Here is a 23,617-nt window from a genome sequence, read left to right as displayed (position 1 = left end):
TTTCTATGCAAGCTTTCTTAGCTAATGGAGACAGAACGGAGTCATTGGCTTTGTCTAGTTTATCTATCTCTCTCTCTCGCTTTCACAATCCGCATTAGGTTAACTATGAATCTATCCGATCACTATAGTAAAATCATCTTCCAAATGAATAAACTTGGCTCTCAAGATGAGTCTTGCATAGCTGATGTTTTCTTAAGCAGTCCTCAACTCAGCTTTAAAAATAGAGATGCGGCCGCAAGCCATTGCTACTAATTTAGAGTCAAAACATCTAATTAGAAACCTTGCATCTTTTCTACCACCACCATCAACCATATTCCACCTCTAATCGAAAACGAGGGCTCCGGTTTTTTTGTTTTGTTTCGATGATGCCAATAATGTCTTTGGTGTTTGATCATTTTCAAATTCTCGCATCCGTCGCCGTCCTGTCGCGATCATCAGCAGGAGATCAGTAGCAGCACTCAAAATTTTTCCAACTTCTTTTGCAAAGTTGCAAGGTGGCCAACTGGCTAGAGCCCAGGTGGATCTCTATCTGATTTGGTGGGCCATTTAGTGATGGGACACGGGCCTCCAATGTAGCCCAACATGCTCTCTGGCGGAGGAATTGGGCTCCTTGTTTTGTGTTTGGTTATCTTTGGACCAGGGCCCTAATTTTTTTTCCTCTACCCAGGCTTTCTTGATTAGCAATCCAAACCGTAGATCCCTAATCGAACGGTTTAAACAACACAGCCTGGGGAGCGAAGGTCGGCGGATTCCCCCACTCGTGGGGGATAAACCCCCAGTGGGACGGCTCGGGGCGCACGTCTGTTCTGATGCGTTCTGCGAGAGAGAAGAGGGAGAAGATGGAAGCCGGCAGCGATTCCGACGCGCCGGAGGAGATCACGGCGGAGGAGGTCGGTTCTTATCATCCCAAGCTATTATTTCCCCTCTTTTTGCCTATCCCTTTCTCACCTTAAGCACTGCCGGAAGGTTTTTTCCTTCCCCCTATAATGCAGTCATAATAACTTGGGTTTATTTAGTAGATTCTTTTGGAGGTTTAGTTTTCGATCGCGTGGAAGCGAAAGGCTTCTTTAAGAAATTCTTATTACTTGTATCGATGGGTTTTTTCTAGTATAGCACAGGGTTTTATTTTTTAAAATCGATAATTGCAGTTAGAGTCTCCTTGAATTATATGTTATATGTTTCGCTGTAGAATCGTATTCCTTGTCCAAGCTTTTGAACTTTTCTGAGGATTTGTTTGGGAACAAAGTGGGTGGAATTTGTGTGAAGGAGAAGCTTGTGACAACCCTAGAGAATGGCCCTTAATAGGAACGATTGGTGAATGACGCGTCAGAGAGGATGGAGATGTACGATCGAAAATAGTTTGGACGAGGCTTGATGGGTATGGTTTTATGGTTATGTATGTATGTGGAGAAAGTTGGTGAATTTGTTTACTGAAGATATATATTCTTTGTTCTGTTAATCAGTGAGTGATCATGCTTTTTGCTGGACACCAAAACACTTGTCTGCATCAGTCTTTATGGTGTATCGGGAATAGTTAAATAGTTTGATGGATTGAAGTGCAATCTTTCAAGATTCCAGTGTAATCTTGCAAATCTAAGGTTGAGAGGCACTAGTGGCTCATTTCTCATTGGATTTTGGTAGTTTTGGCCCACTCAACTGGCTAAAAGACAAAAGCATGCTGTTTTTGTTTTAGTTTCAGCTGGACTTGGAGTCCATATCAATCCCAAAGTTTACATTTTTCTCAAAAATATCAAACATTTTCCGCATATTTTGAGATTGTTGGTATCACACTAGTATGACTACCATAGTGAGGATGTCTAGGCCTACTACAGTGGTCATTCATTCTTCAAGCGGCGAGAGGTTCCACTGACACATGGACATACCTATGGACTGGTAAAAACCTCCAAACATATGGAGATCCTTGGTATGGCTTTACTTAAAGTTTTGATCATTGAAGGCCATAAAAACCATCTTTGGTGGATTTACTTGTTTTGATTTGTCCCAGTAAAAGTGTATAACATATTTGCTAAAATTTGTTTGTCTTAGTGATGTTTATGCCTAGGCTATATTTACATTAATACCTACGTAATCAAACTATTTGTTTATTTTGCTGCAATTTGGTAATTGTAGACCTACAGTTCTCACATTATTTAGTTACTTTGGACCTGTGTGGCATGTTTTCAAGGCTGGTTGGGCTTAAGTAGGGTGTCATGTGGGAATGAGGGGTTAGGAAGAAGGATGTGATGCGCATAATATTTCAGTCTAGGATGACTAGATGTTCATTTTGGCAAGAAGCAGAAGTGGAACACAAGGACAATGAAGTCTTGCTGCTAAAAACAAATCGAAATAGATAATGAGCTAGTTTAGTTACAAGATTTCTGAATCTAACATTGATATAGTTATCTTTCCCTGTGCAAGCATGAGGCATGTATGACTACTATATTTTGAATTATTTTTTTTTCCTTGTTGTATTGAAAGTCTTTGCGCAATCTTTTTTGAAGTAAATATCATAAAAATGATAATTTATCATCTTACTTTTTTCAATATCTTTATAGTTTAGAAATCTCATTACTTGGGTTTCCACAAAATTACATCGCAATTTTGATACTCCAGTTCCATATATTATCAGAGTTCCTGAAAATTAGTTTTTCTTGTTGGAGTTTGCTAACCAATATGGACAAACATGAGCAGTTGTAAGCGGCATTATTGCTTGCTGCAATAGTCTGTGCACTTTAGCCAAGTTGATGACACAATGCATGGCTTATATATGTCATGTGAGCTGATTTTTCTCCAAGGTAGATATAAGTAGAATCTTCAATTTATGCCTATAAAGGTTATATTCGTGCCTCTGGTTTTAGTTTGATCTTTAAGTTCATGATTCCTTCGTATTATTAGGATCTAGAGATGTGCTCTCTGAATTGTTAATCATAAAAGAAACTCCTTAAAAATATTGAAAGAAAGAACTTCACTTTGGACTATGTAGTAGTCATGCAGAAATATAGATTACAAATAGGCTATGCATACGGGGGAGAGATAAGGACCAACCAGCTGAGCTACCAGCTGTTGGTTAAATAGGCTATCTGTAACTTTCTTTCTTCTAAGGGTACAAAAGTTAACTGATTATCAGCAAAATGATATTCTGTGTCATTTTAGTAAGCTACAAATGGATGCTCTGGGACCTTTTCACATGCTTTCATGGGAATTTGGTTTCATTACTCATGCAACTCTTCTATATACACATTCTAATATTCTGTCCTTGTTCTTTCTTATTGATTTCTTTAATGCAACATGATACTGATAGAATCCATGCTAATTGTTGATGCTTTCCAGGGTATTAAGCAAGATGAAGAAATTCAAACAGTCCGCAGAGAGAATATTATGAGGTATCTTTTTCCATCTGTAATTTAATGTCTTTACTTTTTCTTCGCCAAAATTTGTTTATTCGTGCTAGTTCTGCATTGTTGATTTTCATGAGATATGCCACATATGAATCTGCGTCATATATTGCTTCAAATTTTTTGAACTGCCTTTTATGTTTATTACTTACAGTGCGATGTTTAGTTTCCACTACAGCTCTTTTTTAGTTGGGAAATCCAACTTTTAATATCATTGCTGCAAAAACTTTTTTCTTTCTAGTTGTATATTTTCCTTAGGAATAGATCCCTCAGTTTCTACTAAATGAAGAATGAGGCTGCATGATAGTAAACATGTTGTATTTGCTTATTGATCTTCTATTTCCCCTGTGTATGACTATGGCCCTGTTTGGGGGAGCTTTTGGAGGGCCAGAAAGCACTTTCTGGCCCTCCAAAAGTACTTTTAGATGAAAAACTGTGTTTGGTAAATTTTTCAAAAAGCTGTTTCAGCTTTTGCGGGAAGCTGAAAACAGCTTTTGGGAGGAAGCTCCAATTTGGAGCTTTTGAGAGGAAGCTGTTTCAGCTTTTTCGGAAAGCTGTATTTTTGACAAAAATGCCCATATTAAAATAACATAATTACATAGTTTGTCCCTTTATAAACCTAAAAATCTGCTGGAGCCAAGAACCCTAGCCGTCAAACTCCCTTCCATAAGAAAAGGTATTTTTCTTTTCAATTTTTGCATGCATCTCTTGAACCACATTTTAGAAGAAAAATTTTTTAATCCTTTTCCATACCTTCCAAAATCAATCTATTGTTTTTTTTTTTTTATCATCAACCTTGCGGCCCACGCTGAGGTCCTCCTCGAGCGTGGACCACGAAGAAGAGCCCCTGGACCGCGAAAAATTATTTTATGGAAAATTATGGAAAATTATTTTATACTAATAATTATAATATTTTATACCTTTATTTTTGTGTTATACTATAAATATAATATCATATTATATTATATCATAATACATTAATATGTGTATGTTAAATAATTTAATATTATGTTATATTATGAAAAATTAATTTATACTAATAATTATAATATTTTATACCTTTATTTTTGTATTATACTATAAATATAATATCATATTATATTATATCATAATACATTAATATGTTATGTTAAATAATTTAATATTATGTTATATTATGAAAAATTAATTTATACTAATAATTATAATATTTTATAACTTTATTATTGTATTATACTATGAATATTATATTATATTACATTACATTATAATACATTAATATGTTATTTTAAATAATTTAATATTATGTTATATTATGAAAAATTAATTTATAATAATAGTTATAATATTTTATACCTTTATTATTGTATTATACTATAAATATTGTGTTATATTACATTACATTATAATACATTAATATGTTATTTTAAATAATTTAATATTATGTTATATTATGAGAAATTAATTTATACTAATAATTATAATATTTTATACTTTTATTATTGTATTATACTATAAATATAATATATATTATATTATATCATAATACATTAATATGTTATGTTAAATAATTTAATATTATGTTATATTACCAAATATGAATTTACTCTAATAATTATATTACTATTATGCTATATTAACATAATATTATTTTATATTACAATAATATTATACTATATCGTATATTTATGTATTAATTTATGTTATGTTTTATTATGTTCTGTTGTATAATACTATGCAATGTCCTTTATGGTAATTTTGTCATACAAAAGTACTTTCTCAGTTTGTTTACCAAACACAAAACAAAGTACAACAGCACTTTACGAATGTAGTTACCAAACAGCAAACAGCTTTTTATAACAGCTCTACTTCAGACAGCTCTACTTCCAACAGCTCTACTTTTAACAGCTCTACTGCCAACAGCTCCCCCAAACAGGGCCTATCTCACTCAAACTGCTCTCCAACCACACAAACTGCTCGTCACTTGAGTTATTGCAAAATTGCTCTCATGGCTTCCAGATTCCATCTTCCATCAAGTAAATTATCCATATACATTTTCTTAATACCTTTTATTATATAAAGTTTGTTACTGCTAATAAGGATGTCAGTGCACCACAGTTCAGATAGTCTAAAAATAACAGATGATGAATGTAAGGATGTTTGATGTTCTCCTCAAATCCAGAATATCTTTTGGGTCCTGTAATTTGTTGTAATATTTTGCATAGGAAATATTTGAAGACTAGTTTTATATAAGTTTCTTAGGCATCAAGGGGGAAGGTAGTGCTAGCAAAATCATGGGGTTCACATACAGCATGGATTTTTAGACTCTGCATGATAGATTGGTAAGTGCAAAAACAAATAACCGAAGAAAGTGACCTATGGGAAAGCAAAACCCAGACAAAATAAGGGTAAGAATTACGGGGAGGGATTGGCGAAAGCTGCTGAGCAATAAAAGAAAGGCAGATGCTATGAAGAAAAAAGCAAACTTAATTTCATGGCTTTTGAAGTTTTATGCAAGGAAGAGCAATCTAAAGCTAGGATAATTGGACTGGAGTTGCATTGGCCTTCTCTAGGGCTTCCTGTGCACAAACTACAGTCACAGGTCTTCACGTGAGGCTTTTCTGGTGTCAAACCATAAGAAGGGAAACTTGGGGTTCAGTCAAGGGCATTATGGATTCATATTGTATCCATAATGAAGTCAAACCACCAAGAAGCACACTCAAGAGAGCACTCAAACCTAAATATCTATTCAATTGTTTGAGTCAAAAAATAGAAGCACATCAATATTTATAGAAAGTTTCATTTTTAATACTTTTAGGAATCATGCTGTCCAATTGATCTGTTTAGGATTCACATGACAATAAAAAAAAAAAAAAAAGAAAGAGAACAAGACTAAAAAAATCCACTAGCTTATAACAACCTTTCCAAGTAGAAGAATATATTTTAAAAAAAAAGGCCTAGAGAATTAAAGCTCAGGTCATGGTCAGACTAGCCGCTGCATGGCAGAAGTGTATATGCCCACAGTTTTGCGGCAACATTTAGCTAAACAGTCCTTCACAGAAAAGGCCTGAAGTTCTTTGATTGAACTATGATGTGCATGATTTTTGAGCTATTGGAAGGCTTGTTTTGTAAGCTATCTAATTTAAGAGTGTGTTTGGTTTTCTGCTTTATAAAAAGAGAAGGAGAAGCCAGAAGCTAGGTTTTCTAGATTCTCCTAGAAGCACATTTTTATACTTTTCTTCTTGTAGTACTTTTCATATAATATTACCAAACACTTGTTTTTTGGGAGTTCTGTGCTTTAAATGTCATTAATGCACTTTTTAACCAATGCCAAATATGCCCTAAATCTTAATGGAGCTAGATCTTTGACCCAACTTTCTAAGCTAATCACGATAATATTTAACACAGAAGACTTTCTAAGCTAATCATAAAAATAATATTTGACATAGAAAGCATATCTGTCTGACTTGGACATGTTGCTACAAATATTCAATTAGCTTTCCATATAGGTAAATTCATTTTTATGCTAATTGCAGCATATTTATATATACCTTGAGGAGTATTGCAGTACCTTATATGTGACTTATAAGGAGTCTGGAAAACTGTAATATTTCAACTTTGCTATTGGCAGCTATATATCCTCAAGAGCCGATGGACACTTTTGAATATATAACTCTGATGCTACTTTTAATTTTGAAATTCTCGTCCTAAAGCTGGCAGTGGTGCTTTTCTTGAGACCAGCACTTATGTCAGTGGTTGGTTGTATTGTTTTACATGGATGGGCTTGTTCTTGTAGGGTGGCTCAGGAAGGCAAAGAGCGGAGGAGGCAGTGGGCACAAAGAAAAGCACAACCAAAATCAAGCAAGGAGCACACTGTAGAAATTAAAGAGATGGAACAACAGCAGGAGGCACCCTATATCCCAGGAATGCTTCCAAGCAATATCGTTGAAGCTCTTGCAGCGCGTGAGAAGTATGTTCCCTTTATTTCTTTGATCAATGGCTCTGTTTGAGCTTGTTGGCTTGTTTGACATTTTAAGCTTTAGATGGTTGCTATTGGTTCAACTTTTGTTTCATTAGGATTTGAATTGGTTAAGTCAACCTTAGGTATGGCACAATTACCCTGCAAATCTGCATCTTCAAAGTTCAAACTTCTGATCACCAGTCATGTGAGGGCAGGCAGCACATTATGGTGATTAAACATGTTCATTTTACTTTTTAGATGATGAACCTATCAATCATCTCTGCCTGCAATGTCTGAGTTATTAGTTCTGGAGTTGTGTACACCTTGGTGACTTCTGATGGGGCATCTCAGTAAATTACATGGTCTTGGAATTTAAAAAGATGGTAATATTGTGTAACGTGGTGGGAGGTGTGAAGAGAATCATAGGGATCTTCGGCGGTTGTAGCTTTTGTGTTGATGCAAGCTGGTGCAATATCAGTTTAAGACTGCAAAGGCTAGTTCCTTGTTTAGAGGGTGGCAACTCCATGATCTTTTTTCTCCAATTCAGTGGCTTTTCTGTATTTTAACCAGTATCACCATCTTAGTGGTTGTGCTGTTTTTGTTTCTACGTGGCCCTTCCTCTTGGGGGGCTTGATGAACAAAACCTATTACATTATAAAAAAATAAAACAGTTATGAATAATAATATGAGTTTCAATGCCATGGAATACTGTATAAAACTTGAGAAGATGAGCCAAGTTGCTCCACATTATAGACATCTCTGTCAAGGCATGTTTGTTGAGTTCTGTAGTGCTCGGCTCTAGTAGTAGCATACCAAGTATACATACCAAGTATAGGTTATCATTTTATTTATTTTCTTTTTCCATTTAATCTATTAGTGAATGAAGCTTTCCTTTTATCACATTAGTCACTTCATGAAACTATCATCCTTTTGGACTTTCCATGGTAAGCACATAATCTCCTCTCTTTTGTGGCCTCTGCCCTTAAAATATCCAATTGCATCAAAGTGAGATGCATCTGGTTAAAAATCTCAAGGCTAAAAGATCTTTGGATTTTTTTTCTTTTCTTCTTTTTTTTTAAAGAATGCATGGATTAGCTCCTTTCTTGTTGTAAAGAGGCCATTAGCCTGTTAGTATGGCTTCCCATTAAGAAATTAGTTCCTGGTAAGGGTCTCATCACTCAAACTATATTGTGTTATATCAAGATGTTGAACAGATAACTGATACATGTATATATCCGAGCACTTAATTCTCGTAGCATGCTATTCTTTTTTAAGTTCAAATTTTTTCAGATTATATTATCAAATTATATGCACAAAAATAATTTGCTGCCAATATGTTGGATACCCTGCTCATAATATGCAAAGAATAGAAGTAAAACTGACCCATTATATGTAGGCAAACCTTCTCATCGGACTCCGAGGAAGAGATCATAGATCATCAACCTACCACAAGAAAGAAAAAGCAGAAGTCCTCTGGGTACTCATTCCGTGTCCTATTATTCTAGAAAAGTATGCATAATTTGTGATAGTCTTCTGTTAACCAATTGCTATTTTTTGACAGGCCTGAAACAGTTATTTTAAAAGAGATCCCTCCTGCCCGATGCTTGCAGAATTCCATGGAGTTTCTGAAGAGGAGAAAGATGCGGGTCCCCAGATCAACCTCTGTTCTGAAAAATGCAAATCAGGCATTGCGCCTCCTTTCATCGCAAGGCAGCTTATTTAGCAAGAGTTGAATGTGTCTTCTCTCTTGCGCCATGGCTCCCTCTTGGAAATCCCCGAAAAATTCTAATTGCAAGCGCCATCACTATATAGTTCACGTGCTATGGGTTTTTGGAATTTATTGATGATTCTATTGGTGTTCGAAGATTTTGTTCTATATATGTTTTGACAAATGTATCTAAAACTTGATTGCTACAGGATGTTTGAGAGTTAGCATTGTAGCATCTCTTGTCTGGTTAATTATGAACACCTTGAAATCTTGAATTCTAAACAAGGGTATTTAGTTGCTGAGCCTTTGAAATGATGAGGTTAGCTTTGTTGGAAGAAGGATAGGTTGATCTAATTGCAAAGGGTCTGCGAGCCTTCTTAAGGGCAATTTTTTTTTTTGAAAGGCCTTTTTGAATTTAACACTGCATCATCAGTTTTTGGCAAACCATGCCCTTGTTATTCCCACAACGTCCCAGGAAAACCAATAATAGATAAAATAAAGCACCTTTTTTTAACTTTACCTTGAATTAACGAAATATGATTGTGGGTTATGATTTCACTGATGATGGGTGTCAAAAGATGGTTCTACTCTTTACGTGTACCAATTTATTTAATCTTTATTTGTGTGCCCGGAAGTATATAAAAACGCCATATTTGTATGAAGTTTTTCTAATTAAAAAAAATACTTTTTTTGCATCAATAGTAAGCTCGAACAGGATTCATATAGATTCCCTGTAACAAGCGGGGTCGTTTTGTAAATATTAAGGAAAGATGTTTTCTGTAATTTTCTTATAATTAGATATGAAGCTAGTAGGGTGGTTTTGTGAGGAGGAATATTTTTTTGTAAACATATGATGATACAAGGCGTTATATGAGAAGAAGAGATTATGAAATCTGAATAAATGCAATGCCTAAAGAGTGTCGATCATACTAAAAGTATTCATGGTGAGGGAGGCCACGTATTCTGCGACCCCAGCTACATAGGATCCCTCCATACCAAGGGCCTGAAACTGATAACAGACTTGCCGTGTTACCTCTTCGTTTAGCCTCTATAACCAGTGAACAACTGCCATCATAACTCCTTATTAGACATCTTCAAAGTACGGGTGGCAATACTTAACCTGTTTTAACTCATTAACCCATTTAGCTTAATCCAAACCATTGTCGTCAAGTTGGGTTACTTCTTTTATAAAGTTGTTAGGTTCAGAATTAGCTTTTTAATCCATTTCAATAAAGAGGTTGGATTCAGGTTCATGAATTTTTGACCTACCTGCATCCGACTTGATCCATATGTAACCCTACCCCCTGTCTCTCCCCTGTCTCTCTCTCTGCATCCGACTTGATCCGTATCTAACCCTACCCCCCCCTCTCTCTCTCTCCATCGACTCATCCACCAGTGGTTCAAGATGCCAAGAAAGAAGTCGGCCAAGCCCCAACAACCCTCATGGATAAGACTTAGAGAATGTAGCATCATCTGGTTGGAACATCTCCACCATGCAGTTTTCAACTTTCCTGTTGACTTGCATTTTCACAAGCAGGCACCAGAGGTGTTTAACAATGCAAACAGAAGAGCTTTTGTACTCCAATCCCTAGACCAGAGTGCCTCGGGCTTCACTATAATCATATAACAAGAGGAAAATCAACTGCATAAGTGGAGCATCAAGTCAACATTAGTTTAAGAAAATAGAAACACACACACACACACACACAAAAGGATCAGCTGTTTAAAACAGGTCAGCAGCTAGACTGACATCACTCACAAAAAGCTATACCGGATCAAGAAGGAATGATACCACACTAAAAGAAATAAATAGTCAAAATCCACCGAAAATACCCTCAGAAAGGAAACCATACACTATTTAGTGTCGTCACCACGTGCTTCTGGTTAGCTGCTAGAAAGAGGAATTCATAGGTGCGAGCTGCTTCCTGCTTGTTAACATTAGAAGATCATATTTGACATCGACACTTGGCAAATCTGTCATGCTTCTTTGCATCATCCTGTAATCAAAAGAGCATTGCCTATAAGTACATGGTGAAAAATCTCTCCAGCAAGCACAGAGTTCAAGAATTTCGATGAACAGAAAAAGAACTTACATGCAGTATAAAACCAATAGTGTCATTGTAATCCAGTATAAAACCTTCCATTGTTTCCCAATGCTCACCTGTAGAAGTACTTCTTAAAACAAAAAAGAAATAAAAAGAAATAATATACTTCAAAAAGTCATTCAGCATATACATTGAGTGATCTGTGAGAACTTGAAACATAGCAAGCCATGTTTAGTCATGACTCACGTAAGAAGGTGCATGACATGAGATGGATCCAAATGGCTCTTGGTGCTGATATGATCCCAGTCAGACTGACCTCCAGTAGCACCCAGCATAAAAATGTAGACAAACCAGTTCACTCACAGTTTGCCTCTGACCAACTAGAAACAACAGGACACTAACACGAGCCATGCATCAATTAGCCTCAAACTACAAGAGTCATCTCATTTTATAAGAGCATCGGATGTTGAATTAAGGAATGAAGCATGAAGGTGTAAGAGTGTATCACAGTTGGAATTATACCTGATGCCAACCCTCGATTAGTCTCCAAAATTCTTGGCCAAGGCAACTTTGAACCAAAGAGGAAATCCAATGAAATGTAGTAGTCCAGTCAGCAGATATAAAAAAACCTACCTCATAAGTTCCATGCTGGCAGGATATGTTTGTGACGTATAACGTTGCCTATAATTAACTCTGTGGATAATATATTCACACAACTTTGAGCATGCTATTAACAAAAGCAATTTAGGAAGTCAAGGACAACATGTAGATGTCTCAAAGAAATGAAATGAAATACTTAACCTTCTAAATCAATAACACCTACATATTTGTATGCCACAGCAGTACACATAATATAACTTCATATTGGAAATTAACATCTAAGATTAACTGTTCCATAGTCAGACAGCTAAAATACATGCTTCAGTGTTTACCTGAGCAGCTTCATTCAAACCATTTTTCATCCAGATAGAAATCTTTTCTTGTTTTGCTCGTACATTGACGACTGCCCCACATATTTCTTCACCATGATCAAACTGCTCCCCAAGAATAGCTAACTAGCAGAAACATAAAAATTTAAAAAGAATGTAAAATTCATCAGCAGACTGCATCTCCATGTTGTGTTGCAATAATAATAAGAAGAAATGAGAATAGAAGCATACTGTGTATAACCACCAAGTATCAACCTTCCCCCTAGAGTAGCTTATGGTCCATTTTCCTCCATTTGCACAGACTGGGTCCTCCCATTTTGGCTCTATCTTGTATTTGAAACGGGAGAAATCTGCTCCGACAGCAATTTGCTTGGTCAATGTATATCTATGAGGACTCGTGCGGACGTGTGTTTAGTCCCGCATCGGTTATTCGTTGGATAGATTTTGCGTACTTATACAGGATCAAGGAACTCAAATAATACCTTCCGGCTAGCCATTTTAGGTGAGATCTAAAGTTATTACAAATGATATCAGAGCGGACCCGACCCATAACCTATGTGAACTAGGAGATACTGCGGCATGGATCCATTGGGGCCGATCACGGGCCGATCATAATGCTTGTGATTAGATTTGAATGGATTTAAACCCTTGGCCCGACGAGGACTTCAGGGCTTAAACGGAGGAAGTATGTGAGGATCCGTGTGGACGTATGTTTAGTCCCACATCGGTTATTCGCTGAATAGATCTTGCGTACTTATATAGGATCAAGAAACCCAAAAATACCTTCCGGCTAGCCTTTTTGGGTGAGGTCCTGGGTTATTACAATATTATTGTAAAGATTAGAAAAAAAAAGGGGTATACAAACATATCATCAGTAATCACTACTTCATCAGTATGGAAGAGAGTAATCAAGTGAGTAGCGAACTAAAAGCACATAACACAAAAATGTATGAGTCCTTTAATATAAAACATACAAAAACAAGCCAAGCAAAGAGACTACTCACAAAAAATAAAGCATCATAATTATATTAAATGATAGACAAATTTCAAATTGTTGGTAATAACAGAACCATGCACTTAATATATGATAGAGATGGATTTGACCTCTTAGAAAATGAACCAGGATTGAAAATTTATTTTCAGGAGAAAATTTTAACCAGCTTGTCTGTAATACGACTTCCAACAAATATAGAAACATGAAAAAGGCCAAACAGCAAATAAAAGAATAATTCAAAATCCTCACCTCTCATATTCAATAAGCTGTCAGTGTAATCTCTGACCACTGCTACTACAATCTTCTTAAAATGCTTTAAAATATTCATATCCATGGATTGCATTAAATATACAAGACCGTCATGGAGAATAATGCCTTTTATAAACTAGGGAGTAGAGGAGACCATGACTAAGAGCAGAAGTTTTGTTTATTGAAGGAACTTAAGCAGGAATTCTCTTCTTTCAATGACATGGTTTGTCCCAAGGAATAACAGGTGATGCACTCTAGTTAGAAGGAATGAAAGGATAACCAAAGGGAACCAGCTAAGCGCTCCAGTCTTATCCAATAATGAGTAATAGGAAAGAGAGTGGAAACCATGGATTCCCTAGAACCATAGTCCTGAACATGAAAAACTGAACAAATTCACTGAAAAAACTGCAGCAAGATACTTCCACTGACCACAATCCCAATTTTTGTGGTCTCAGGAATAGGTACAGCATAAACCATCAGATTCCTTAGGAAATTGAATTACAATGAATTTGGAGATCAGATTGATGCTATGGATGATTATTTTGCATAGTATGTAATCGATAAAGCCAGTACTATTTTTACCTGAATGGATCTTCAAAAGAAAAGCACAAAAATGGTCTGAAGGTGTTAAAAATCATAGAAATATTCTAATCTGTAAATGAGTAATTGCTGCAGGCAAAACAAGAAATCAATCAACCAGAAAAGCTGTGCAAAATGGAATACATAATGACAATAGTTTACGAATGATAGCTTCTACTTGTTTACCAAAATAAATGATAGCTTCTACTTTCTTAAAAGCGAGAACTTTCATTCTGAGACACATGGCAAGATGAGTTTATTAAGAACATCTCAAGATGTAAATATGCATTTCAATAACCACTAAAATTGAAAAGAATTTGCCATTATGCTTGACAAGATCAGTGAGAGCTGAAGCTGAATGATCAAAAATATATTCCTAACTTCTTTGTTTCTTCAAAATGAACTCTAGAAGTTTAGAAATCATACATAGTCCTTAGGCCGATGTGGTTACATGTTCAAGGAGAGAACTGCTAAATCCTGAGTTGAAATCTTAATTTGTTGGGTAAGAGTACCCACAGGAAGAAAGCAACCTGAAGGTTCTCTCTTCATGGCATAGTTTTAATTTATGGGGATTGGGGAAGTTCATATTGGTGGTGAAAACCAACAGAAATCCCCTTTCGTCCTTCCGTTAATACATTAGCAGTGAAAGAGAGAATATAATTATATCCATCAAAGAAAACCACCTCCCACTGTATCAGTTGCATGCAATTGGTCCCATGGTTACTATCATAGTATTGTGTTTTATGAACTTAGTTATATGTCCTCCTTTTATTGGTAGCTAACTCTTAATGCCGTGATGAGTGAATGCAGTTGCATAAACATAACGTTAGTTTATATGATAAATTAGTCTAGAGAATGCAATATTAAGAAGTATATGTATGTCATTTGTTTAGAGATGTTACAAACTTATAATAGCAGTTTAGGCTAGATTTAAGCTTTGGCTTTGTGGACATTAGACTGCAATTAAACAATAAAATGGTATGTGTTTCTTAATCACAATCTCTAAGAAAAAAATCCAGACCCACCTAAGACAAAGCAGGCCTAGGGAAAAACCAACAGTTACGAATTTTTACAATATGTCCTTTGGTGACTAGAAACCAAAAAAAAAATCTCCGAAGCTCATAAGTTCAATTTAACAAGAAACGGTACTTCAGTTATCATGAACCATAACAACATCAAAGCTTAGAAACTCTTTCCTCCCAACCACAACAACAAAAACAAATTACAAATCCATTAAAGAATATAAAGTGTCTCAGGAAATGCACCTCAGTCCGTCATGATAAATTCGGAACGAAGAAGAACAAAAGAACATTCTTTAGCGAGAGAAGGAGAGGGGGGTTACCCTACCCCCTTCGACGGTGGAGAAAGTGTGGACGGGGCGAATGGAGCTTCCCCAAGCGGCCTGCTTGGATTTGGCGGAGGGGTTGTCGAACCAGAAGGTCCACGAGTGCTCCAGAGGATGGCTCTGCCGCAGCCGCCGCGGTCCCTCCTCCGTCTCCGATAGATTCGGATTCTCCACGATCTCCCCTTCCTCCGCCTCTTCCGTCACCGCGGCCGTCGCCATCGCCGTCGCCGGAGCCTCCTTGCCCGTTCCACCGCCCTCTCTGTTCTTCTCCAAAACCATCGCCTCGCCTCCCTCTCCCCCCACTTCTTTCTCTCTCTTTCTGGAGCTCCGATTTGATATTCGGACCCTATCCTCCTACTCCTAGCCCGGGCAGTGGTTGTTATCGAACCTTGCCCATCGGGCCGGATTCGCGTACACTAGGTCCCTGACCCGGTCCAAAAGAGGTGTAGATTTAGCAACTGGCTGTTCGGACAATAAAGGTTAACAGAAGGTCGCGATGTCCGAGGTGGTCGGATGGTAGTCCATATGCTCGGGTGGCGACGGCTCCGGCACCAATCGTTTAAGAAATGATGCTGGTAAGAGAAGATCATGCTCGAATTTTCCCTTTAACATCGAATCCAATATGAAATGATAAAAACAAAGAAGTCTTCTTACCAAAAAAATATCCAATAAAAAATTCTTTAATACTTAAATTAGAATCTTAGGGTTGGAAATCTAGATTCTGTACTAGTTGAATCACTGAAGGGCTCGATAATCGGCTATTCAGGTCGTAAAATATTAGCAGAAGATTATAATGTGCCTTCAAGATAACTAGGTGGTGATCGATGCGATGCACTTGAGTGGCCATAGGTTGATGTAACACTATGTGGCCTTAGCATGGTTAAAAAAACAAAAGATTGATGTAACACTTCCAATTCCGCAGCTTTGGCCGACATTCCATTTATAGCAGTTAAAGGTAATGAAAGTAACTGTCGTTGCTTAGCATTTTTATCGTTCATTTTATTAAAGTAATATTTTTAGATTTGAGTCTCCGAAACATATTTAATCCCACATTTTTTTATGCAGCTAAACTGCTCGAGCAGTAACCATCATTTCCATTATAATGGTAAGTAAAGGTTTCAAACGGTTCCATATCATGGGATATGATCTTCCTCAAGTATCATGCTCGATCCCAAGATACATTTGATAGTCTCCATGTCATACATGCCAGTGCCTCCAACAAACATGGTTTTGTAATAAACTTGAGATTCTCAAGAGCAGTTAAAAGGGGATTTTCACCAATTCTTTACATTAATATTGGTTCAAGTCATCAAGTGTGTGTATATAATTCCTATCCAAAAAGAAGGTGTCTTTGTATTAATCAATGTTTAGGGGCTTTTGTGGAAGCCAATATAATTTGTTCATTGACAAATTCCTTCTAGGGCTATGACTGGCTACCGCGGAAGAAAGGGGGTTTAGCCAATTGGAGACACCACTTTTGGGATCATCATTTTCAGAGATCCAATTATCTAGCGATTGCATCATTTTTTTCCCCCTCTTCCGTGACTTCTTTCTTGCTATTCATCTAATTGTGAAGATTATTCAACGATAGCATAACTTGCATCCAAATAAGCCCAAGTATTATGAGTTAAGGTCCGTTGTACCGACCGCACCAATGTATCGGTGGGCACCAGTACCGTACCGGTTCGGCTGGTTCGGGCCAAAAGCCAAAAAAAAAAAAATTTGAGGTCGGTACGGGCCAGTACGGGTTGCGAATAGTCGGAACCGAAAAATATAGATGTACCGTACCGGTTCCGTCCGGTACTGACACGCACCGGCCCGTACCGACCTATACCGATCGGTACGGCAGACCATGGTTATGACAATATCATTATATGGAGAAGAAGTTCAAATATGAAGAAACATATACTATTTATTTATAATTCCTTACAAGTTCCATGAGTTGCACGAATTGTCCCACTCTTATGGTAAATTTCCTTGCAAATCCATGTATTTGTTTAGTAATTTACAATACCCACCAATTGATGATCAAGCCGGACTTGCTTCTATCTTGGTTCATCTTTTATCAAAGTTTGAAGTTTGCCAATTTTTGGCCTTTTATCTTGCTAGAAGTAATACTTGTTTGATGGATAAAACCAGATCTTCAATAGAGGAAGTTATCTTCCTATAGGAATAATTAACGTAAATAGAGGCTTTGTGGATCACATGATCCCGGAAGTTAAAGTTGCTGGATTCCCTTTGAAAGGTGATTTCCAATATCACCATTTTCTGAGGACTCTTGAGAAACTGCGTCTCCAATTCCACAGCAAAGCATCCAACGAGAGAGAGGCGGCAGGAGATATTCTTCCCGGTTTCAAAAGCTCTGATCTCCACTTCAAGCAATAAAACAATCACCTCTTAAATCATCTTAGTTATCCCTAAAATATGGAATTAATTATCTGCATAAGTCCCCAATTCACTTTTCCAATCTCACCCCAATTAGAAAAAAATATCATTTACTTTCTACCATCCAAGGAAATTTACGGCATACTACTGTGCAGATTCTCAGTCTGATTCCCATAGTTTACATCCACCTTTTTACCTTTGCTTATTGCCCTGATGATGAATTGGGATGTGGCTGCATGAATCATGATATAAAGTAAGCCCCATATTTCCCCAAGAAGCCATTCAATTCAATTCATTGCTTTCACCATTCCGGACAATATGGGTGCCGGAGCCGAAAAAACACTGCAGTCTGCTAAAAGGAAAAGCGTGCTATTCACATGCTTGCTAATTCTTGATCCAAGCCTCTTTTTTTTCTGAAAACATCTCTGGGAAGCCATCTGGACCAAAATTGGATTGGAAGATTGTGTTTGCAATTCTCAATGGCAAGAGTGCACTTGACTTCCTCAGTTCTTAAAAAGATCTGATCATTTAGGGGCATTACAGAGAGCTAAAGCAATATTCCACTCAATGGTGTGTGATACTCTCATATCCAGACAAACAGCCTCCCAATCAGGTTTGCCTCTTGACATTTACTCATAATGCAGTATCATCAGCAAACAAGTGAGAAAGGGATAAATTTTGGATTACTTGTTTTAAATTACAATGCTGAAAATACCCTTACCAACCAGAGTTCATTCTAGCGGCAGGCTGCTCGAGTGGGAAAAAAAACTAGCATTGAAGTCCTGCATATGGACTTCGCTACAATAAGATTACTTGAGTCTTGTTGAGCAATATGTGATCTTCCATATTTCTAGATCTTTTCCTCTTTCATATTCTCTTATGTACTGGGGGATCTGACCAAGATTGATTAGCTCGCCCACAAAACGTGGTAGCATTGTATCACCATGCCCTCCATACTCTGACCCACCAGAAAGGAAAGAAGAGTGAGATACTCCCAATGTGACGCCATTGTTAAATTTGACTAACCTGCAGTCTGAAGAAATGTACCTTCACCATCCTTCAAAAGGCTGCGAAAGTGCGCATACCCATTAGCAACAACATCAAGTTCCTCCAGACTAAAATTGTACCTCTTTTCCAAAGCCAAGTATAAAACCTAAAACCAGAGCCAAAAAAACACGATCCTTTAAGGCAGCCCTCGCAAGCTTCTATTTACCCATTATTTTTCCTGCTAAGTGGTCATTATTTTGCATGCAATGACGTTCTACTATTACCTTTTCAGAGCCCCATGCCATTAGCCTCTCCAGAATGCTGAAGAATGAGTCAGTGAGCTCATCACTGTAAATTACATCAGCAGCTAAAAGCAGTGTTGCTCTCTCAGCCTCCTGAATCTCTGATGAGGCCCATGAGTATCTAGTCCTGGATACAATGATATTATTCATTTAGTTAAACAATCAGGAACTTCACCATATAAAAGCAAATCCAAGCAGAGGGAATTCATATTTCAAAGAAGATCCAATGATGAGATCACTGGCAGATTAAAAAGAAGTTGCTGTCAGGATAGTGTTATATGCACCACTATTCATCATAACGGGATAAGTAGTTCAAGGGCATATCATGTAGATGGACAATGAAACACTGTAACCAACCAAATATGGGCATGATATGAAAAAATGAGTATATATTTACCTCGGCTGAGATGAGAAGTCACATGTTTGCAAATTAGGAGGCCATGTCTCCTTCCAATCAAGTTCCCGAATATAAATAGAAGGTTCACGGAACTTAAGCAGGTCAGAGTTGAGTTCAACATTAGCTGCACAGTTGCCTAAAACTTCCATGCCTCTATCTGTAAATTATCACAACAGGAAGCCTGTTCAACAGAACGCTCACCAGAAGAAAGTATCATATTCTGAAAGTAGCTTGCTTACAATTTAAAATGCCAGTTGAAGTGTCTCAGAGGACAACAGCATATTGATCTTTCTTACTGTAAATAGTGATAATGTTTTGGTACTTGAGGATCTGAGGGTTCATATATCAGTTGTAAATGAAGCCTAAAAGCAAAATGAAGATAAATCTACTCCTCTAATCCAAAGAATCTAAATTTGGTTTCAGAACACCCTGTTTTGCAAATTTTTAGTAGGAAGTGTCCACAGTTCAAATCCTCTTTCACCAACTACCCACTCATGTTAGATCCCACAAGAAGGATTACATTATAACACTGCGCATGTGATTTGTCATTTGTGTGGTCCATTCAAGTTTGTACCACTACCACATGAACCAAACCGTGGCCTCACAGAAAAGTATCCTTTTTTCAAGGATAAGTTTTCCAAAATTCCAGAACTAGATTTATATATATTTGCAAACAGGAGTATCAATGCCTTAGCCATGAAGCTTTGCTGGCTGTGACTACTAAAATTAGTTAGATGCGTAAGAGAAATTTAATGCACAGAGAACTCAGATGATGTTTACAGAAAGTTACTGAAATATCAACGAAGAAAGATCCAAAAAAGAGTATATCACACTGTAGACAAGAATAACAGGAGGCTTATAGACACATGATGATTTAAATAGTTTCAGACTTGAAAAAGGATATCCAAAGAAGTGGGGACAATGATCAAAGATAGAGAGGACAATAAAGATAGCGGCTAAAACGAAAAAAAAAGAATATATACTCATAGCGGCTAAAACAATCTCCAATCAGCCATACAAAGCAATCTCTCCTCCCATATTTTATGTCTTTTACATTAAAATATAACACAGTTTACATGTGCAGATAAGATGATTCAGTTACTAGTCATGCAACCTAATAGGTGAGCTGAACTAGAGCATGTCTGCTTAATGCAAAGCACTGGTACCTATCTTTTAAAGGATATTTGATCTTATAACCCAACAATTTTCAACATATAAATGAAATAATCACAAACCTGTTATGAAGACTGTCCTAGCAACTCTTGCAAGTGCTATACCAACCAAACCTGGTAAAGAGTTTCAATGAAACAAAAAAATTCATGCAATCGAGGTTGCTTCAGTAAGTTACTATTTCAAAACTTGATAAGATAGCTTCTTCGAAATCCCATCAGAGACAGAAAATTTATAGCAGCATTCAGGGTCACCTGTGCCCGCACCGAGCTCTAATGCAATGATGTCATTAAAGTCAGATGAGGTTAAACTTTTATGCAAGACAAAATCGGTTAATACCATTGCTGCTCTCCACACCTGAAATGACGAGAACAAGAGTAATGAATGAAAATATGAAAATAGAATTAAAAAGAATAGAGATCAAAAATTATTACTTGCAAGCCAACATTTCCAAGCGATGAGGTGATGTTATGTCGGATAATAAATCCATAATTCAGATATCTCCCTGCAGACACAGAAAAGTATATGGTTCAGAACTACTTGAAAATCAAGCAGGAATCGAGCCCATTGTATGGAAATCTCAGCAACTAAATTCATAATCAGTAATGAGTATAAGAGCAACCCAATTATATGAGCCAAATTTCAGACTCCAATTCTTACAAGGGGAAGCTTCAGATATTACAAAATATGTGCAAACATATTACAGCCAGAAAACACCAAATTACTCATTGTCATATTCAAATTCAAATTCACTGGAAAGCTATCTGAGGCAGTGGAAGGAGACCAATGAATCATGTAAGGAGTAGCATGCCTATATACTGGGAAAGTATAAATGCATGAAGATGGAATATACATTAAATCACTTATATACATGCTGTCAATGCAAAATCAAGTCTCATGCATGACGATGAGGGCAAAGAACAACGTGCTCTCAATTATTACTTCTGTGCTTGGACTAAAATGAAACAATTTGATTTCTTGACTATACATGAGGTCTCCAATGATCCTTCTCTTTGACAATAAGCCAAGCCAATAATCTCCAAAACTTAGTAGAACCTGTTAAGATTTAATGTTTTATTTCATATTTATTAATTGAAAGCTCTAGTCATTGGTAGGTTTGTCCGAGTCTTTAGGTATTTAGTTATTTGATTTCGTGGCTAAGAAAGTGTTTTATGTGTGATCCTATTTTATAGGAGTTGTGGTTAGTGCTAGGGTAAATCATTCTGATGTAAAGCCTATCTATAGGCCCTTTTTCTTTATCAAAAAAATGATGATGAATAGAGCTTTGCCATTCCAACACGTCTCTTTTGTCTTTCATTAACTTTGTATCAGTGGTATCAGAGCAAAAAAAAAAACCGTCTGAGAGAAAGCAAGAGAGAAAGAGTCCCCAAATAGTGAGGGTTCCCAAAACAGTTCAAAATAGCCGCAGCTATTTTCTCCTCTGACTTATTTTTTGTAGGAATCGATGGCTTCAGATTCAACTTTTGTGCAGGCGGCGATCCCACGTTTTGATGGTCACTATGACCATTGGAGTATGCTAATGGAGAATTTTCTACGGTCAAAAGAGTATTGGCCGATTGTTGAATCTGGAATTGAAGTAGTGGCACCAAATACAGTCTTGACAGATGCCCAGAAAACATACTTGGAAGGGCGAAAGCTAAAAGATTTAAAGGCAAAAAATTACCTTTTTCAGGCCATTAGTCGTCCCATCTTGGAAACAATTCTTAGCAAAGAAACTTCCAAAGATATTTGGGATTCCATGAAGAAAAAATATCAAGGCTCTGCTAGAGTGAAGCGTGCACAGCTTCAAGCTTTAAGAAGAGATTTTGAGACTCTACAAATGAAGGATGGGGAATCTGTCACCAGCTACTGTGCCAGGACTATGGAGATAAGCAACAAAATGCGATTTCATGGTGAGAAGATGGAAGATGTCATCATTGTGGAGAAGATATTGCGTTCCCTGACACCAAAGTTTGATTATGTCGTGTGTTCCATTGAAGAATCGAAAGACATAGATGCATTCTCTCTTGATGAACTACAGAGTTCCTTGCTGGTCCATGAACAGAAGATGAACCGAAGTTCAACTTCAGAGGAACAAGCTCTGAAGGCTTCTACCTCTACTCATTTCTCAAATTCTAGAGGTCGAGGTAGAGGTAGAGGAAGGGGAGATCGAGGCACTAGAGATGGCAGCAGGTTTTTCAAAGTCAATGATGATCAATTTCAGGGCAAAGGCAGAAGACGAGATCAATATTTTGACAAAGGCAGAGGACGAGATCAATATTTTGACAAAGGCAGAAGACGAGATCAACATTTTGACAAATCCAAGGTAGAGTGCTTTCGATGTCATAAATTTGGACATTATCGTTCTGAATGTTATACTAGGCTGCCTAATGACAAAGAAAAGGAAGAGCAATCGAATTTTGCCGAAAAGAAGGAAGTGGAAACTTTGTTGATGGTTGTTCAAGCTAATCAGGAAACTGTCTCTGATGTTTGGTATGTGGATACGGGCTGCAGTAACCACATGTGTGGAAGTAAGTCTTCTTTTTCTTATTTAAATGAAGGCTTTCATTCTACAGTGAGCTTTGGTGATTGTTCCACTGTGAGGGTGATGGGAAAGGGTGATATTGAGATAAAAACCAAGAATGGTTTTGTAGAAACAATTTCAAATGTCCTTTACGTTCCTGACTTGAAAAGTAATTTGTTAAGTGCTGGTCAATTGCAATAAAAGGGTTATGAGATCACTATTCAAAAGGGTGTTTGTGAGATTTATGATCCTACTAGAGGAGCTATTGCTATTGTGCAAATGAGTTCAAACAGGTTGTTTCAATTGAAGATTGAAAGTGTGCAATCTTGTTTGGTAGCTGAAGTAAAAGATCCTTCTTGGTTGTGGCATTTTCGTTATGGCCATTTGTGTTTTGGTGGATTGAAGACACTCCAACAGAAAAATATGGTGACAGGTCTTCCTCATATTAGTATTCCTTCCCAAGTTTGTGAAGAATGTGTTGTTGGCAAACAACATCGTTCTCACTTTCCCCAAGGGAAGTCATGGCGAGCAAAAGGTGTTTTGGAGCTAGTTCATTCCGATATTTGTGGCCCTATAACACCACTTTCTAATGGAGATAAAAGATACTTGATTACCTTCATTGATGATTATACTCGAAAAACTTGGGTTTATTTTTTACAGGAAAAATC

The 23,617-nt window shown here is 37.0% G+C and overlaps 4 protein-coding genes across 7 annotated transcripts in view; 2 read left to right on the top strand and 2 right to left on the bottom strand.

Moving 5' to 3' along the window:
* Positions 1–732: 732 nt before the first annotated feature.
* Positions 733–9,355, top strand: LOC103711494 (UDP-N-acetylmuramoyl-L-alanyl-D-glutamate-2, 6-diaminopimelate ligase). The gene is made up of 5 exons (XM_008797649.6): positions 733–890; positions 3,331–3,383; positions 7,171–7,344; positions 8,732–8,812; positions 8,897–9,355. The coding sequence occupies exons 1-5, from the start codon at positions 810–812 to the stop codon at positions 9,066–9,068; spliced, it is 561 nt and encodes a 186-aa protein (XP_008795871.1). The 5' UTR covers positions 733–809; the 3' UTR covers positions 9,069–9,355.
* Positions 9,356–11,642: 2,287 nt separating this feature from the next.
* LOC103711495 (eukaryotic translation initiation factor 4E-1-like) lies at positions 11,643–15,528 on the bottom strand. The gene is made up of 4 exons (XM_026806375.3): positions 15,187–15,528; positions 12,249–12,367; positions 12,021–12,143; positions 11,643–11,781 (listed from the first exon to the last, which is right to left on the bottom strand). The coding sequence occupies exons 1-4, from the start codon at positions 15,461–15,463 to the stop codon at positions 11,776–11,778; spliced, it is 525 nt and encodes a 174-aa protein (XP_026662176.1). The 5' UTR covers positions 15,464–15,528; the 3' UTR covers positions 11,643–11,775.
* Positions 15,529–18,230: 2,702 nt separating this feature from the next.
* The window catches only part of LOC103711496 (Putative methyltransferase family protein), a 10,221-nt gene continuing 4,834 nt past the window's right edge, over positions 18,231–23,617 (bottom strand). For 2 of the 4 annotated variants that reach the window (XM_008797653.5, XM_008797657.5), the window contains exons 3-9: positions 20,860–20,930; positions 20,680–20,782; positions 20,491–20,541; positions 19,256–19,412; positions 18,841–18,985; positions 18,617–18,722; positions 18,231–18,527 (exon numbers count right to left, since the gene is read on the bottom strand). In XM_008797653.5, coding sequence (XP_008795875.1) covers positions 18,379–18,527; positions 18,617–18,722; positions 18,841–18,985; positions 19,256–19,412; positions 20,491–20,541; positions 20,680–20,782; positions 20,860–20,930 — 782 coding nt within the window. In that variant the 3' untranslated portion in view covers positions 18,231–18,378. The remainder of the gene's footprint in view (positions 18,528–18,616; positions 18,723–18,840; positions 18,986–19,255; positions 19,413–20,490; positions 20,542–20,679; positions 20,783–20,859; positions 20,931–23,617) is intronic. The other 2 variants (XM_008797654.5, XM_088715884.1) reach the window with 2 other exon arrangements.
* Positions 21,891–23,617, top strand: part of LOC149768280 (uncharacterized) — a 1,919-nt gene continuing 192 nt past the window's right edge. Inside the window, exon 1 of the mRNA XM_089929309.1 lies at positions 21,891–23,617. This exon is cut by the window's right edge and continues 192 nt beyond it. Within this exon, the coding sequence (XP_089785435.1) occupies positions 21,891–23,150 (1,260 nt within the window). The 3' untranslated portion in view covers positions 23,151–23,617.

This window comes from Phoenix dactylifera, chromosome 2, assembly GCF_051530095.1.
Source record: "Phoenix dactylifera cultivar Ajwa chromosome 2, Ajwa_hap1_PhDact_Kaust_v1.1, whole genome shotgun sequence".
NCBI classification, from domain to species: domain Eukaryota; kingdom Viridiplantae; phylum Streptophyta; class Magnoliopsida; order Arecales; family Arecaceae; genus Phoenix; species Phoenix dactylifera.
This window is presented reverse-complemented; position numbering and strand designations above follow the sequence as displayed.